Source organism: Polistes canadensis, unplaced genomic scaffold (genome assembly GCF_001313835.1).
Source record: "Polistes canadensis isolate GaletaPanama2010 unplaced genomic scaffold, ASM131383v1 scaffold_303, whole genome shotgun sequence".
NCBI lineage: Eukaryota > Metazoa > Arthropoda > Insecta > Hymenoptera > Vespidae > Polistes > Polistes canadensis.
Genome location: NW_014569850.1, coordinates 30,174 through 49,328, shown reverse-complemented (window position 1 = coordinate 49,328; position 19,155 = coordinate 30,174). Strand labels below are relative to the sequence as shown.

The following is a 19,155-nucleotide window of genomic DNA, read 5'->3' as shown; positions in this document are numbered from 1 at the left end:
AAAAAATAATTAATAATATAGCAGTAATTTAACTACAATAAAATATGAATGTAGATTAATTCTGTATGCATATAATTTAGATCAAGCTTTCAGTATAGCATAAAGAATAATTACGTACTACTTTCTTTTTTGAACCAACAGCAATAAAATTATAAATGCATACCAATAATTTATACTTTAATGTATTTAATTATTCAATTTCATGATAGAATATAAAGATATAGTCGTATTAATTTTATATATAATATACTTGTATAAATGATAAAAAAATCTTTTCATTTTAAAAAGAAAAATTAAACAAATGAGATCAACTTTTCTACGATTTTACTAACAAAGTAACACAAAACTAATTATCTTCTTCGTATCATTCACACGCACATAAACACGCATACGTGTATTGCGTATTTTATGCTTTGCGTAGGCCGAGAACAAATTTCCAAGCGAATGAACGAACGACTACGTAGAGGAAGGAAAAAAAGAAATAATAAAAAGGGTCAAAAGCGTAAATGCCTTCAAAGCATGAAAAGGGTCGAAGGCTCGAAGCTCACGATGCAAAATTCGAAACGCTCAAAGGGTTGGCAGCTTTGACGGTGTACTTTCGTTCCCCCTTGAAATCCATTACAACTTTTAGTTGAACGAAATTCAATCGCTTTTATTATTTCCTTTTCCACCCGTAAAAAAGAATTCTCTCGTTATTTGTGCATGGTATAATGAAAAAAAAAAAAAAAAAATTAAAGTTTTCAAATGAAATGGTATTTAAGTACAGGTATTATCTAAACTTTATATTATAAATTGTAAAATAGCATTTGATTGTTTTGTACGTAATAAATATTTTACATTAAGCATGATTTATTACAAATTGATAATAAATCTATACATCATTTCTGACAATAAATATTTTATATATATATATATAAATTATTAGGGGGTGGGTTATTTTAAATAAATTGCCAGTATTTATAACTCGTGATGCAACCTTGCCCTTACTATATAAATGTAACGTAGTTTATTTTACAAAATATCGATCACAAATGTTTAAAAATATGAATAAAATAAAAGAAAAAATAATTATAAATACTTCCACATTTAAATATGAAATGAAATTTAATTGCCAAAAATAATATTCCGCCCCCCCCCCTTTTTTTCTTTCTTTTTTGTTGTTGTTGTAAAATAAAAAGAGGAAAAGAATGAAAATATATGAATAATTCGGCGTCCAAGAAAGTAATAAAAATTGTCAGTCAACTATATCTAGAAACACACGTGCATACGATCGTGCATGTGCACCTTTCTAAATCGCGAGATATGCGGGTCCATGCATCGGTCGAAGCGCAAGTTCGCTGCACGTTCAACAACCCGTTTTCCACATTCCATGTATTTTTGTATTATACACGGTCCGTTGACAAACGGTACTGGTCGTCGAATAAGCTCGATTTCTCTCCTCCTCTATTTCTTCCTTCTAGATCATTGTAAAAAATATAATATGTGATATTTTATTAAAGTTAAACTAAAAAAATATCCGTAAACGAATTTGAACTTGCAAATCCGAAAAAAAGTTTCGAATTTTGTTGTTATTTGTTAAAGTATTATTATTTGAGAAAGTATTATTATTATTATTCGTTTTCTTTTCATTTTTATATTACAAAGTTTATTTATTACTTTTCTACGTAGGAATCTACAAAAAATGATAAATGAAACCGGTACAAAAAACGAATATTAAAAAACGATCTTACTCCTTTCATCTCATTAATTATTTTGTTTTTTTATTTATTTATTTCTTTTTTATTTATTTCTTTTTTACAGAAACGCGAGTGATCGTCCAACGAAGTTTTGCAGAAGTATGAAAAGAAAACTTCGAAGTCAACGATGCGCGTAAACGGGCATCAGACACACGGAGCGAAGCAAGAAATGGGTAATCATAATTTTTAATTTCTTTCTTTTATTTGTCACCTTTATATTATTTCAAAAGATCAAATTATCCAAATTATTTTTTGATCTCATTTATCAATTCGATATAAATTTGATAGAAATAAAATAGAATAATCCACGTTGTGTTAACATCATTCCGATAATTATGAAAAAAAAGTGTATCAATCGTTTGATAATTCAAATGTTAACAATTTTTCTTTTTTAATATAATCGTAACGCGAGAATGTATTTTAATATGATTTTATTTTATTTCCTGCTGAACTATTTAAAAATCTAGAATAAAGTTTGAGTTTTTGGCAGAAGTCGTTGAAAACGAAATTAACGTTCAAGGTTATCGTATGTCTGTTAAAACAAAAATTCCAATGGACGAGAGAGAGAAGACGAAGGTGCTCGCACGAAAATATCCACTCTCGTATGCTTCTTGTACACGTAAATACATACGCGTCTACATAAATTTACCTATACAAACATAGATATACACGATGGACACTACTCTCTGTTGTAACACACAGTGGCACTCGTTATATAAGCCATTCAAGGTGTCACGATGACGTTACCAAAAGGTGTGCCTGGACTCATCCTGTTCTTTCATTAATTTTCTGCTCGTCCAATCGATCAAATTTGATCTAACTATAGCATCCAATTGTCTTGAGTAGAATTTCAATTTATATACCTGTTGTGTGTGTTTTTTGTTGTTGTAAATAACATTGAAAATATATAAATTAATTCGATTTAAAGGAAAATATTTCGTCGATTGGTGATCAAAGTTCGTTAAATTTTTAATTGTTCGAAATGTACCAGGAGGAAACAAAAAAAAAATAATGAAGAACCCGGAAAAAGGCCAGGCACTTTTGATGAAACCTCCTTTCAATCGTATTCAATGCTATTATTAACGTTACGTATCTAATTATGCGCCACCTACGCATAAACGAGTCACGCCTACGATGAGAATACATATGTGCGAATTTTCAACCTATAAATATCTTCGCATACGTCTTCGTCCTCGTCGAACTAATTCTTTTCCTTCTTCTTCTTCATCTTATTTTTTATCTATACCATATCAACTAGATAAAAAAAGAAAGAAAGAAAAGATGACATATATAATTTAATAAACGAATTATTAGCACGTTGATTGCTAAACATTTTTAAAAATATTACTTTATATATAATGACATTTTTATTCGTATTTTTTTTTTGTATAAATAATGTATATTTTAATTATTATAAATTACACAGCGTTAGTTTTGCAAAGTGTCACAAAGGAGAGATAAATTTGAACAACTTTTTGAAATGAAGTTTTTAAAATTTAAAACTAATCATCTGTGACCATCCTATGGTGATATTCCACTCTAAATATAAAGAGAGAATGAGATAACAATTATCGTATGTATAATTTAATAAACAATATTAACGCGTTGATCGCTTATATAAATATTCTTTAAAAACATTTATATATTTATTTATACAATGAAATTTGTTTCTAACATTTTTTATTTTTTTTTTATAAATTTTCTTTTTATTAAAGAATAAATTTATTATTTTTTGTGAATTTTTTGCAAAAGAGAAATCTCGAAATTTATTCATATAAAGTTTGAAAAATATGAAATCAATAATAAAATCTATGTGATTTTTTACACATTAAATTATAATGTACGAATATTAAATTCTTCGAGGCATGAGAGAGAAAAAATAAAAAGGAAAAAGAAAATGATAAGTTCTCATATAATATAAGGACGCGTATAACATGAAACGTGTACCATGACAGCTCGTAGATAACCATGGTGACCGACGAAGAATCCTGGCGTCGCAAATATTATCCTTTGCGTCCATCCGACCCCCATAAATTCCTGGATAAACGTGAACGCAGTAGTATAATAAAACGTACTCGAGATGACGAATTAAATTGAAATAATAATAATAATAATAATAATAAAAATAAAAATAAGACTAAAACACACTTATGGGAGCGAATGAAAAAAAATTAACAAAGAAGTGAAATAAATGAGACGAGGTAAAAAAATAAAATTGGATTAAATAAAACACGACACATGATAAAAATATAAAGATAAATGCAATAGAAAAACGATCATATTATTATTATTATTATTATTGCAAAACTAAATCGAAACGACATCCGGAGCTTACGTATTATGATTGGTAATATCAAAAGAGGGTGCGCCATTATAATACAGGATACGACCTATCCTTTATTCAGGACGATCGTCAAAGGGAGAAAATCGAAGTTGAAATATCGTAGATAAAAAGAGAAGAAGACGAAAGGGGGTGGGGTGGGGTGGGGTTGGGTGGTATAGGAAAGGAAAGGAAAGTAGAATAGAAAAGAGTAGGGAAGAAAAATAAAAGGAGAGTGGGAAGAAAAGAGTGTGGGGGGTGTGGGTGGGGTGAGGAGGGGGGTTGGTTGTAGCATAAACTATCTTATCCAGAAAATTATTCGAAATAATCAAGTATTATTAGTTCGATTAGTTTGGTAAATGCGTAAATGTATACTCACGTATGTATAATCACGTAAATGTGTATATATATTATGTGTATATGTATATAAGTGATCTCGGTATCCTACAGTTAACGCGCTTTGCGTTTTATCTGGTTCATCTCGACTATCTAGAACGTATTGATCGCGTCTAAAGCAGCTGGAGTCAGCTCAGACAGTAACGTCGGGGCGACTGCAGGGAAAACACACGTGTCGCGTGTGCAGAATTAAAGTCTAGTTTTCGAACGTGTTACTTTAATGAAAAAAAAAATAAATAAAAAATAAAAAGAACTAATTATTTTATATTTAACGATAATTAAAGTGGAATAATGAAGGGGAGAGAGAGAAAGATAACAAGAAAATATTATTAATAAATTGAATATATATATATGTATATTTTTTTTGTTTGGTTGTACGCGAAAGTGTCGGTGCCGCGATAGAAAATAAAATTACGCGCGATCGTGTTAAAAATATAATATAATATTATTATTTATTTATTTATTTATTTATTTATTTATTTATTTATTTATCTGGTCTTTTATTATTATCTTATTTATTTCTTTTTTTTTTTATTTTCTTCGAGTCGTATAGAAGCATTGAAGGTTTCTCGCGTTCAAAGAACTTTCAATCGATTTCAAAGAAAAAAGGCAGATAGAAAGACGAATGTTCAAAACGCTCTAGTAGACGTGTTAGATCGTTGTTTACATTTATCAAACTCGTGGCAAATACCTTTTTTTTTTTGTCTCTTTTTCTTCTTTTTTCTCCATCCGATACGTCAAAACGCGTTTAACGTTTTAATTCGATTTTATTTTTTAATGATAAGTTTAATTTAAAAAAAAATCAAAGTCAATGCAAAGGAATAAGAAAAGTTTTTCATTTAAATAAATATATTTCTGTGAAATATCTACAACAAACATATGTCCAAAAATGAAATAAATGAGAGAGAAAGAGATCTAATAAATAAAAACAACAAAATTAAGAAAAGAAAAAAGAAATCAATTGAAAATCCCGTGTGAATCTTAAGAATCAATGTGTATTCCAATAAACAGTTTATGTTTTAATTATTAATTTTGTGATAACTGATGAAATAAATCGTAAGGACTAAAAACGAAAGTAACAAGAACGAAAAGATCCACTGTCGAAAAAAAAAAACACACACTCACACACACAAAAAGAAGTAAAAAGGCAAGCTCGATCGAGTATCGTTCGTTCCCTCTGATACTTTCTTTTCTTTTTTTCAAAAAGACGCGTTACGTTAGGGGATGAAAGACAAAAAAGGGAAGTTACAAGGGTTAGAAAGAGACAAGAAAAAAAAAGAAAAAAAAAAAAACTAAAGAAATAGAGAGTGAACGAACGTTGGTCGATCATCCATCCGTCTCGTCGGTTATCGTCGTTTCCACGCGGTAAGGGAAATCACCGGCGCGTAAAAATGGGAAGGGGAAGCTCCATATGCTTTTCCATAACTTCAAAAGAGAAACAGCAAACGAACCAGTGAATGAGAAAGAAAGATGGGAAAAAGATAGAAAGAGAAAGAGAGAGAAAGAGAGAGAAAGAGTGACTGAGTGAGTGAGAAAGAACGAGAGAAAAAGAGAGAGTTGTTGTAGTTGGGTAGCAGTAGATACAAGAAAGAGAGCAAATGAACGAAGAAACGAACGAATGAGTGAGTGAATTGTACGTGAAGTCTAGGGAAAGAGTAAGTGAGAGGAAATAGAGAAAGAGACATATAGATATGTTATCTTACATAACGCAATTCGTCTAACTACGCCTCTCGGAGAGGTACGACACGCGGAAACACGAGTATTATTATAAAGTTCGTCTAAGTTACCAGTCGCGGACGTTTGTTCGTGCTGATTTTTTTACGAAGTTTCTCGTTTTTTGTTAATATTTAAATAATCTTCTTCTTTTTTCTGCACAATTTCTCGAACGACGATCTTTCGTGTTTTTTAAAAGTAATAAAAATAGAGAGAGAGAGAGGATTAATTTAAAAAGAAACGTAGATTCTTATCTTTTACCTCGTGCCGTTCGTTCAAGAAGAGAATCAAGTGTGTGTACGTGTGGGTGGATGGGTGAGCAAGTGAGTGAGTGAGTATATGTGCGTTTCTGTGTACATAACTTGCAACGACTAGAAGCTTTCTAACGCTAATTGCACGACGCTAATTGGCTCGTATTTATCGGCGACGAAACCGACGAGTCACGACTACTCGACCGATATCAAATGTTTCACCAATCCCCCGTCGTGTCTTTTTATTATTTATTTTCTTTTTTTTTATTCAATTCCCTTTTACCTACATATGAAAAAATAAAAAAGATGATTATCGGATGATATATCAAAGTATTATTAATCCTTCATGTTAGTTAGATTAACAAATACGATGCTATTGAAAAGTTTCGTTTCGTTCGTGAATATTGTTATGACAAGGACAACAATAATAACACGCATGATTACGATTACGTCGAAAGTGTACCACGATAAACGGAAACGATGAAAATCTTATAATATATATATTTAAAAAAAGAGAATCTTTATTAAAGAAAAAATTAATAAATAATTTGATAAAAGATATATAAATAGATTTCATTAGAAAAAAATAATTCACATTGTGCAAGGTAGTGAAAGAAAGTTACTTTTTTTTTTTTTTTTGTTGTCGTTTGAAAATAATCAAAGAATATGGCGCCGGAGAGTACATTGGCTCTGTTTGCGTTCGTTAATCTATTCAATTGAATAACGTATTAATACGCCGGGGTCATCGCAAGGGTTAATCGCAATGTCCACGCCGGACACGATGGATACAATCGACGAGGCGGAGCAAGCATGGCGTGAGTACATAGTACGAGAACACACTCATCCAAATATTTTCTTTAATACGTGTTCACACATTTGAATTGATTTCACAAAAAGGGAATTATTAGTAATTAATATAAGGTATGTGTTAATAATTAATCGTTATTAAATTAAATGTGATATTTTGTCCTTTATTCTTTTACATTTGATGATATTGTCGTGTGCTTTTTTTACGTATTTATATTTCTGATTTTCTTTCTATCACAGCTGTATAAATTCAAACACATTAGGATTGGTTAGATATCATTTATCGTTATATTAACATTACACCTACCAACAGTACGTTTATTTCCTATCAATACAGATGTTATATTTTTGTTTAAATTCAATACAAATGTTCTAATCAATTTAATATATCGATGTTAAATAATAAATATAATACAATATTTATAATTATAATTTATATAACGAGAAAAATTATTTATATGTTTTTTGGGATATGAAAATGTATAAAGATATTATATTAAAATCTGTCAAAGATTTTAAGAACAGTGATTGGAAGAAAAACAATCATTATTTAAAAGAAAAAATATAAACAACGTAACGTATTTAAACATTTATTCAACCGTATAATAAGAGACAAAATTTGTAAATTTATTTAATACTTGAAAAATGATATACTTTAACCAATAAGAAATATCATATATATATATAAAATCATAACAAATAATTATTGATTTATATCTCGCGTTTTATCGTGTTCTATCATTTCTAACTTATACATTATTTTCGTTATTTTTTTCTTTTTTCTTTTTTCTCAGACGAAATGTTGGAATGCGAGACTGGATCCTTGTTGGGTCGAGTCGCAGACCTCGAAAGGCAATCCTTGGCGCAAAGAGACGAGATAGTTTGTCTTCGTGCTACTTTGGCGGACGCGTTAAGGCGAATTTCTCAGCTCGAAGGACGAGATAAGAGAGAGGATGAAAGAAATGAGAGGAGAAACGAGAGAATGGTATCCTCGCCATTAAGAAACGGCCATGTTTCTCTTAGAAGTAAGAATATTATAATTTTCCTTTTGATTTTTGATTTTATTTTTCTTTTTCCTATCTCGATAATAAACTAAACTAAACGACACACCTTTGATATTATTATTTTTTTCGTTAAAAATCTTTCGTGTACTCTAGACATATCCTATATTCGTTTTAGATAATCAAAATTCGGTACCTCAAAAAGATTTGCGTTTACGTCAAAGTGGTGGTACCAATGTTAGAAACTCATCGTCATCTGGATCGTCTCAGGATGTTCAGGATGCGAACTCAAGTCCTAGGAGACCTGTCAGTTATTCGCATTCTTCGCAACTACCACAGAGGTATAATAATAATTAATTAATTAATTAAATATATCAATTAACGTCAATAACGTTATGAATACACATCGAATAAATGATAATTACATAATTATTCGTATTCTTTGAAATTTTTCAAAAATATAATCTAATATAATTAATAATCATTTAATTTTTCTTTCTCACGAATATATTATTATAATACATTGACAATAATAATAATAATTGATAGTAATTGGACACGAATAATAATATTTTTAGAAGATCGGTCCATTATCAATCAACGGGTTCTTTACATTCGGATAGCCCTAGCAGTAGTAGCGTTTCACCGGTGCCATCACCAAGTCCACGAGCCACGCCATTACCAATAGCCAGGTAAGTCATTTCCCCCCTCGCCCCCTACCCTTTCCCCTCTACCTAGAAATTAGCAAGAGAGCCTTTCACGTTTATCAGCTTCCATCTTTGAAACTTCGCTTGGAATGCTAATAGAGTATGTACTATTTACCTATGTATTACGTTTGCTCGACCATAACCGAAAGTATCCTGAATAACTGGCGTATAAACCAAACGAGAGTGTAAGGATTTAAATGATTCTAATAATAAAAAATGAAAAATGGGGAAGAACAGGACTGACAAGGCACAATGGCCTAAATGTTAACAAAATTATTTGATTTGATAATATTTTCATTAAATTCGAATTGTCGACTCTTCGATCGTTAGGTCACCCACGACAAGGTCAAATGGTCCACCACAGAGTAGCTTGCGAAGAGCAAAAAGGTGGTCATCAACTGGAGACTTTACGCATTCTCCCCAAAATCAAGGAAGCAATTCTCAACTCGTTGGTGCAAGGTAGGTCGATAAATTTCATTATGCACATTAAATATAATGCATACGTCATACATATGTCATTTTCGCACTTTATTAATGTTTCTTTTTTTTCTTTTCTTTTCCTTATTTTCTTTTTTGTTTGGTTTTCTATTATATTCGTGTTTACATATCTAACTATTATTGTTTTACAACACACTGCAATAGAATCGTGTGTTATGCTTTTCTTATAATTATTATTATTTTATTTTTACACGTGGTGATACACTCAAAGCTCGTCGATCATTTCTTATTTTTCTTTTTTTATCTTTGATAATAATTAACAATATTTATACCACACGCGATTAATATTATAATAAATAAACAGGTGGTGTTCGACGTGCTTCGAGGATCGATTTATTTTTCTCGTTGTGTTTTATATACTATTTTCGTTTATTAATATTCTCCTTTGTTTTGCACGGCATGGTTTTTCGTTTTTGCATTTTCGTTTATTATAGATTATCGGCATCAACCAAGTCCCTGTTCAACCTCTTCAAGCCCGCGGTGCTGAACAACGTCAAACACGGGTAAATAGAAAAAGAAAAAGTTTGCCTAGTTGGTTTCAATTTAACATTATCACGCAATCATCCCCCCCCCCTACGTTTTTCTATTATTATTGTCGTATTTATTATCTCGTATTATCGCACGTGCTGCTAACAATCGCACGAGTTAGAAATACAATAATACGTGCGTGTGTTTTACGATACAACGGACTACTCTATTTAGATGGGGAAGAATCCCAGCTATTTCCAGCTTATATATCTCGTGAGTATTTCTACGAGAATCCTGAAAGTTTTTCAGGTCAAAAGGCAGCCACGATAAACGTTCATTATCCACCCTTTACTCTATTCCATCGAACACACGTGAAGTTAACGTAACTTTGGTAAGCTGATCTATGTGACCTCGCGTGCAAAGAAATTATTCTATTCACGAAAACACGACCAGAATCTTTTTCAGGAAGATGTGGAAATGCTTGTTCGCGCCTTTGTAAAGAGAAATGAAAATTGAAAGGCGTGAATGCATAATTTATAACGAAAAAAAGGGGTGTGTGTTTGCGTGAGGGGGTTAGTGATGTATGTAGCTTCCTTCGTTGACTAGGTTGTTGGTTGTGCTAGTTGGCCAGTTGCAAGGAAAATGTCTATTTTCAAATGTAAATGCCACAACACGCGTTAAAGGATTGTTCTCGTTCTTTCTACCGAGTCGAGAGAAAACAATGCATATGGTTTCCAGTGGCTTTTTTTTTATTTTTTTTTTAATAACCATTTCTCTGTGTGTGTGTGTGTGTATTTTTGCCTTTCCATTTGTTTCTTTCTATTAAATTAGAAACTCAGATTAATGATAAAGAAAATAATAATAATAATAAATATGAAAAATAATTCGGATCATTGTGTCGAAGATTTCGCGAAGCATCATTTTACCAGTGGCAAACATGACGAAGCCATACACCACGTGATAGTCGGTTTCATTTAACACGGCGGTGCGAAGTGCACTATTGCGTTACCGAAGAAAGTGAGTAGAATGATTCCTGCTCTTACACAACGACGTTTTCGTTGTGTCTACAAGCGTGATCGTGTTGATAGCCTTCATGGGAAGTAACCGATTGTGTGAATGTAAAGGGAGAAAGAGAGAGAGTCGTGATTTTATAATCTCATAGTATAGTAGGTCATTTTCTCTATTAAAAAAAGAGAACACACAAAAAAAAAAAAAAAAAGGCAGAACAAAAAATACAGGAAAAGAGGTATTGTATTTTTTTTCTCGTTGATTGAACATCGGTGATACGGATATATGCAATGAAAGGTCAGGTTAATCGGGAAAACCTTCAATCTAATGTGATTATCAACGCTAACATAATCAAGTGAGAACATACGTATATACATACATACATACATACACACACTCAACGTCAGAGTTACATAGAAAACGTGTTGTAACTAAGTAAAACAAAAAAAAGATAGTGACTCAAAAATGGAATAAAAACAAAGCGGCGAAAAAAAGTTGAAACGAAGTTTCTAAAAAAAAAAAGAAAAAAAAAAAAACTCGTGTCTGCCTTTTCACCTGAACGAATATACATACCTAGGTTGGTTAATATTAATAAATTAATAATTAATTTTGCACGAGTCGTGTGTGTGGTGTGTCTTCGTCGGATTGATAACAAAATATAATATAATTAACATGAGATTTTAAATTGTAATTAATATTTCGATTTATCACAAAAAATCTAATTGTAAAATGAAAACATTTAATTGTACGAAAATGAATAAGAGGAAAAGAAAAAGTCTTGCCTGTGATATAATTTTGTTCATGCACATGCCAATGGTTTGTACGATCGTTCTAAAAAAAAAAACAAAAAAAAAACCCCATAAAAGGGGGAAGAAGAAATAAAGAGACGCCACTGAAAGGCAGTTTAAAGAGAGGGGAGAAGCTGCGTCATTATGAAAAATCAGGAGTGGTTTCTCGGTTGCACAGTAATGCGCGAGCCGCACAGTTGAACGTTTCTTACCGAACAATCCTTTCGTTCCAACGAACATACGTAGTAATAATAATAATAATAATAACAATAACGAGATAATAATAATAAAAAGTAACGTGTCTCTCGTACATTTGCGAAATCGAAAAGAAAGACTCGAAGGACACGTTTGAGAAAGAGCCAGACAATATATATCCTTGCTGTCTCTTTCTCTCTTGTTCCTGTTTTACCAACCGAGGCCAAGCATCTCGTTTGATCATCCGATTCAGTATAACAGGTAATAATCTACGTGAACTATCTCATTGCGCCAATTATGATGAATAGAAGAATTCAATGAGTATTCTTTACTTCCTGGAATAAATTCTAATCGTGAACACAATATTACAAAATAATAATCTTTTACCTGGAAATATGATATATATATATATATTCGTGAAAATCAGCTATACGAACGGGTCAATCTATAGATATAGTAAGAGAAAGTAACCAAAATTGGATCCCCTTCCCCTCGTCCTCCCACCCCCGTCTCAATCGATTTCTCCTTGTATAAATATATTCTCAATATTAACATTACAATTTATTTGATGATGTAGTTTAATTGGATTCTTTAATTAGTCATTTGAAAATTGGTTTTATGTACATTTACGTGTACAAAAATTGAAGAGAAAATGATTTTGCAAATTAATGAAAAAAAAAGAAATATCCAAAACCTTCGATTTTCGGTCGAGTCGCAAAAAAAAAAACAGAGAACGTCTTTTGTGTTTCGTTCTGAACCGGTAGAGTGACGTAACTCATACACGATGTAATTACGACCTGATACCTTTTATACGTGTTGAGATAGATAACACGTGTGTCAGACACACCCACGTGAATCGAGCCTCAGAAGGAAAACGTTCGGTTCGTGCGGTCTGCTGACTCTCTTGGAAACCAATTTACGATCCCTCGAATTTTCTGGTCGCACGCGAGAATTTTGGAAAGTGATTGAATTAATTACCTTTAATTATTGGATTATCGAAAGAATTTAACGAGGAATACATAGGATAAACATATTATGTATATGTAATCGTGATAAAAGTGAAAATTATTTCGTGATTTCGTGAAAGTTAACATGTACGATCGATCATCTATCGATGATTGGCCATTCATTAATTTAATTCAATTATTTTCTTTCGCTCTCTGATTAATTATATAAAATGAACAATATAAATGTTATATTTGACAGTACCAGAGATATGCAATACAACGAGGAGGAAGGTACCGTTCGTATGTACCTAAGAGGACGACCAGTCGTTCTATACGTTCCAACACCTATGATAGATCATTACGATCTTCACAAAGTAACAACACCACCCCAAAGTAAACTGAAATTAGATTGGGTCTATGGATATCGAGGGAGAGACTGTCGTAGTAATTTACATCTTTTACCAACTGGCGAGATCGTTTATTTCGTTGCTGCGGTGGTGGTCCTTTATAATATGGAAGAACACAGTCAAAGACATTATTTGGGCCACACGGATGATGTTAAATGGTAAGTTAGAATTCGTTTGCATTGACATAATGTACCACGAATTAATTATAAAATATAAATTAATTTAATTTTGTTTTATATCGATCTGCGCGTTATATGTATATAATATAAGTATATAAACTTTTGAAAGATATGTATCGTTTATACAGGATGTCCTGGTCAAATTATCGGACCATATTTTACAAGTAAAAATTAATACAAATATTCTATGCAGTTTGTTTAGAAAACTACCACCCTCATATTGTATACATATTATGTATTATATATATATATATATATAACTTAGATTAGATTATTTTTATAATAAAAAATTTGCAAAATTTCTTTATCAAATTCCAGTATTGCGATACACCCAAATAAAATGGTAGTTGCAACTGGGCAAACCTGTGGCTTAGATCGACGTGATGCACTGGTAAGATGTATATGTCACCGTCCAAACCGGAAATCAGTCATTACTAGTAATTCCTCGGCATTGTTATCAAGGCAAAGCGCCTTCCGACGAAGATAAAAGAGTGTACTTTAATTTAATATAAGTTTCATTCAAATCTATTCACTTTTAGTATAAAAAGTATTTACCAAAACTTTTCAAAACATTAGCAAAGTTGTACAATTTAAATAGTAATTTGATATTTTATAGAATATCAAAGTATTATATTCAATGGTTAGGAAAAACTGTAAGAATTTTTCTGTTTCCGACTTCATCGGAATGCGCTTTGCATTGATGAGAATGCCGAGGAATTACTAGCAATGGCGTATTTTCGGCTATGACGGTAATATATACATATATATATAATACTCCATTAATAATTTGAAATGTAGTATCATATTAATAAATAAATATATATTCTATTTATAGCAACGCATAAGAATATGGAATTCGGTCAGTTTAGCCACACTGAGCGTTATTGGTAACGGCGAGTTCGACGGATCGATTTGTTGTTTGTCATTTTCGAAAGCGGACGGTGGTAATTATTTATGTGCTATCGACGAAACGTCCGATCATAATATATCAATTTGGGATTGGCAAAAAAGTGACAAAGGTTCTAAATTGACCGAAACGAAGGTTAGTTAGTCCTGTTACAATATTTTGTACGATATCATTTTGTTCATTTGTTGTAAAATAACATCGTTCTAAATATACGGTGAAAAATAAATATGCATATATATTTTTTTAGAACGGGAACAAAAATATTATCAAACATCTGAATAATAGATAATAATAATAATATTAATAATAATGAATTGCAGTGTTCCGTCGACACGGTTGTCTGTGCCGAATGGCATCCCCTCGAACGAAATCAAATTGTTTCATGCGGTAAAGGGCACGTATCCTTCTGGTCCTTGGATAGTGGCGGTATGTTGTATAAAAGAATGGGTATATTTGAAAGTAGAGAGAAACCAAAATACGTAACGTGTGTCGCTTTCAATCAAAATGGAGACGTTCTTACCGGCGACAGTAATGGCAACATTATTGTTTGGGCAAGAGGTAATTTTGTTTGTTTTATTTTTAATATACATATATAAATGTATATTAAATCTTTTTAAACAAAATTTGTGTTTATAAATCAAGGCACCAACACAATCTCCAGATTGGTTAGAAATCTACACGAAGGATCGATATTTTCTATATGCGTTTTGAAAAATGGAAATGTTATTACTGGAGGTGGAAAGGATGGCAGAATATTGCACTTTGATGGATCATTAAATCCGACAGGAGAAGAATCACAAGTAAATAAAAAGATTATTATTTTCACGATTGTTTTTTTTTTATCGCACAGATTATAAAAGGTTTGTATAATTGAATTATAGATTGAAGATCATTTTGGAGGAATTCGTACATTATCAGAAGGTAGAGGTTCACAATTATTGATTGGTACTACTAAAAATTGTATTCTCATTGGAGATATAGAAATGGGATTCAATCCGGCGATGTTAGGACATACGGAAGAAGTTTGGGGATTGGCAGCTCATCCTATATTACCTCAATTCGCAACAGCAGGTCACGATAGATTGTTACAAATGTGGGATAGTCTTAGTCATACTGTGGTATGGAGTAAAGATATTGGGGTATGTTCGTGATATTCTTTAATATTATATTATATTATTTCTTTATTAGATAATTTATTTATTTGCGCATAGAGTTTGAAGTAATGATTTCAGAATAGTCCTTATTTTGTAAATTTCTATACAGGAACAAGCACAAAGCATCGGTTTCTCTCCTGAGGGTACCGTTATGGTAGTTGGTTGCGTATCTGGAAAATGGTTGGCCATTGATAGCGAAACGCGTGAACTTTATACTCATCATACAGACGGATCAGAACCAATTCAAGTTAGTTAAATTATGATGATATATATATATTTTTATGAAAGAGAATTTTTTTAAATCAAAATATTTTTTTCTGTTCGTTAAAAAGGTGGTTACATTTTCCCCAAATGGAAATCTCTTAGCACTTGGTTCAAGAGATAATTATATTTATATATATCAAGTTAATGAAGATGCTACTAAATACAGTAGAGTCGGTAGATGTATGGTATGTTCATTTATATTTTCATAATTATTATAATCATTGATTGCATATCATTTTCATTGTATATTGATCATTCGACATCATGTAATAATTATCATTTTATATAGCTTGTAAATAAACTTTTAATCATCTTAATGTTACTTTATTTAACGGTCGTGTTATAAACGCTAAATTAGGCAATTTTTTGTATAATTATACATTCAATTGAACATAGCTACTTAATGTATTTCTTTTCTTCCTGTTTAGCCCAAGCGGATACGAAGGCACGGAGTAAGATTTATATTTGGGTTGCTTTTGAGAGTACAAAAAAAATATATGATGTTGATATATATAAAAAAAAAAACAAAAAACACGACTCACATTTTACAATAAATATTATTTACAAATTTGTAGATAAATTGCTTCACATTAGCACGCATAGTAGTAATTCCCGCTTTCACAATATATTTCACGATCCGTTAAAAATATCTAAACGCATAATAATCGAAACAGGAAAAAGTTCGTCTGTGTTTAAAAAAAAATTTATTCCAATTAACAAATGAACGAATTATAGTTTCCCACAAATTTTCATGATTTTGCAAATTATTATGTGATTCATTTTGAAATATATATGTGCATCATTATTATTTTCCAGGGACATTCTAGTTTCATAACTCATTTGGATTGGTCGATGGATGGACAATATTTGCGTAGCAATAGCGGAGATTATGAACTTCTATTTTGTTAGTATATATGATCTCATTAATAATTATCCATAAAAAAGAAGTTTATTTGCGTATGTTATATATTATAAATTATATTATAGGGAATCCTGGTATTTGTCGTCAAATATCTCAACCCTCCTCACTTAAAGATGTCAATTGGGCAACTCATACCTGCATAATATCTTTTGAAACAATTGGTATTTGGCCAGAAGGTGCAGATGGTACAGATATTAATAATTGCAGTCGCAGTGGAGATGGGAAACTTCTTGCTACGGGAGATGATTTTGGGAAAGTTAAATTATTCTCACATCCTGCGTGCCAACCAAAAGTAATATATTAAAAAAATAATAATTACTAATAATAAATATTATATATATGCATATAAGACATTTGAAAATTTCTTTTTAGTCATTACATCATAGCTACGGTGGTCACTCAAGTCATGTAACAAATGTATCGTTCCTTCAAGATGACACAAGACTGGTGTCTACAGGTGGAGGTGACACCAGTGTTCTTCAATGGATAGTAAATTAACTTACGCTTTAGTACTAAACGAAAGATAACATTTGTTCTAATTAATAGAACATATATTATTTTTACATATATATTTTCAAAGTGCACTTTGTCGAGACACGTAGCGAGCTTAATTGTAAAATAACATGACCGAGAGAGTAATGAAAATGTCATTATTATTGCTAAAGCGATTTGTGATTAACAAAATGGTATGGTATACACATACATTTAACACGAAGAAGAAAGAGATAATTATATTGTTAATGAATTAATAATGTGATAATTTAATGATTACTCTCTTTTATGTAGCACATTAAATATTAATGTTTCAATGTTTGTCAAGAATCAAAAATTAACTTCATGGACATTCCGTGTATGGTTGAATATTCATAATTGTTGTTTGAAGAATGTTAACCGATCTGTAAATGTACTTTATATTTCTAATCATTATATTATACACCAAGTTATATTGTTCCTAATGATATAAGAGACGATTGATAATCCAAAGACAAAGAAGAAAGAGAATATGGAATGTCCTATTATAAAAAAAAAAAAAAAGGAACTCGTAGAAAGCTCGTAACGTTAAATATAACGCGCATACTGTATTATGCCGTCCATTAGAAAGTATATTGTATTTATACAATTAGTAATTTCAATTTGCATTGTATTTTCAAACGCAGAACTTTTCGATCTAATCTGTGCAAGTCAAATTCACCAATTGATTATTATTATTATTATTATTATTATTATTATTATTATTATTAATATTATTATTTAAATGTTTCATTTCAATTTACATTAGACATGACTTGTACTGTATTTATTCATGATTATTCTCAAAATATTTATATAAGAATTTAATTACAAGGAAATATCTGCCATTAATATACTTTTTGATGATACTATCATGTACAAGTAAAATACAACAGAAAAACAAAAATGAACAAAAAAAAAGAGAAAAGAAGAATATGTCTCTAGACGTATATTCTTATTACAAAGTGTACATACAGTAAGATTTTTTAAAGGAGTTTAAACTTTTAAACATTTGTTTTCGACAATTAGTATGATTTTTCGGTTTGAACTCTTTTACCAAAGTCTAAGAATGAAAGATTCAATGTCTAAGAAAATATGGAGAATCAATCTATTTTCACTCATTATCACACCTTGTAAGATATATCTCTATTTTATTTATATTACATCACAAAAATGCAAACACGTATATGTAACATTAACGTATTATAATAAATGCTCCCTAAGGCAATATTTTCTTTACAGGATTGTTACCATATAAAATATATTTCAGTGAACAAACTTTAATCAATTTATAAAGATAAAACAAAAAAAAAAATAGAAAAAGAGACGACGCGAAAAATTACGATAAAAAGAAATATAATCAATGATGTGTATTAATGAAACTATAGCCCAATTCACGTAATAACTTTTCCTGTTCAATTAATTCCCTCGCAAAAAGTTGTCTCAATTGTAATCTTTTTCTCGCCATCATCTCACGTCGGGTTTCTTTACGTTCGTATTTTTTTGTATTCTCTAATTGTTGGTCATCCATTTCTCTAAATAAATATAATTGGGTAAGTACTTATAGTATATACATTTAGTAATTGTTAATAAGAAAGAATGAAAATAACTTTGATATTTTTCTTTTCGATACAATAACCTGCTTAGCTTATTTTAATACGTATTAACGAGCCAACTGTTTCTAAGTCTTTAAATAACCTGAATGTAGTTGAAAAATAAAAGTTTAACAATAGTTTAAAATACGACCAATTACTATTCGAACTGTATGCGTCTTCAGCAAAATGTGTAAACAAAATATGAATTACAAGTGCAGCAGAGATGCAAGGTACAACCACATCTTCAAAAAAAAAAAGCTCTGCACTGGAAAATATAAAAAAACAAATTTGTATATAACGAACAAATTAAAATGCTATAAAATATATAGATATGTATATGTATATGTTGTACTGTTAAACTTTATAGTTAACATAGAATTAT

The 19,155-nt window shown here is 30.7% G+C and overlaps 1 protein-coding gene across 5 annotated transcripts in view; it reads left to right on the top strand.

Annotated features, from left to right (window-relative positions):
* The window catches only part of LOC106791398 (echinoderm microtubule-associated protein-like 2), a 25,474-nt gene extending 7,057 nt beyond the window's left edge, over positions 1-18,417 (top strand). Inside the window, exons 2-19 of one of the 5 annotated variants that reach the window (XM_014757013.1) lie at positions 1,801-1,909; positions 8,018-8,248; positions 8,403-8,565; positions 8,803-8,916; positions 9,262-9,390; positions 9,864-9,932; positions 13,095-13,400; positions 13,740-13,812; positions 14,257-14,463; positions 14,649-14,886; positions 14,971-15,128; positions 15,210-15,467; positions 15,592-15,729; positions 15,815-15,931; positions 16,175-16,198; positions 16,563-16,650; positions 16,734-16,960; positions 17,041-18,417. In XM_014757013.1, the coding sequence (XP_014612499.1) occupies positions 1,864-1,909; positions 8,018-8,248; positions 8,403-8,565; positions 8,803-8,916; positions 9,262-9,390; positions 9,864-9,932; positions 13,095-13,400; positions 13,740-13,812; positions 14,257-14,463; positions 14,649-14,886; positions 14,971-15,128; positions 15,210-15,467; positions 15,592-15,729; positions 15,815-15,931; positions 16,175-16,198; positions 16,563-16,650; positions 16,734-16,960; positions 17,041-17,166 (2,712 nt within the window). In that variant the 5' untranslated portion in view covers positions 1,801-1,863 and the 3' untranslated portion in view covers positions 17,167-18,417. Of the gene's footprint in view, positions 1-1,800; positions 1,910-7,079; positions 7,232-8,017; positions 8,249-8,402; positions 8,566-8,802; positions 8,917-9,261; positions 9,391-9,863; positions 9,933-13,094; positions 13,401-13,739; positions 13,813-14,256; positions 14,464-14,648; positions 14,887-14,970; positions 15,129-15,209; positions 15,468-15,591; positions 15,730-15,814; positions 15,932-16,174; positions 16,199-16,562; positions 16,651-16,733; positions 16,961-17,040 lie in introns of those variants that run through there. The other 4 variants (XM_014757012.1, XM_014757015.1, XM_014757014.1 and 1 more) reach the window with 4 other exon arrangements.
* Positions 18,418-19,155: the final 738 nt, after the last annotated feature.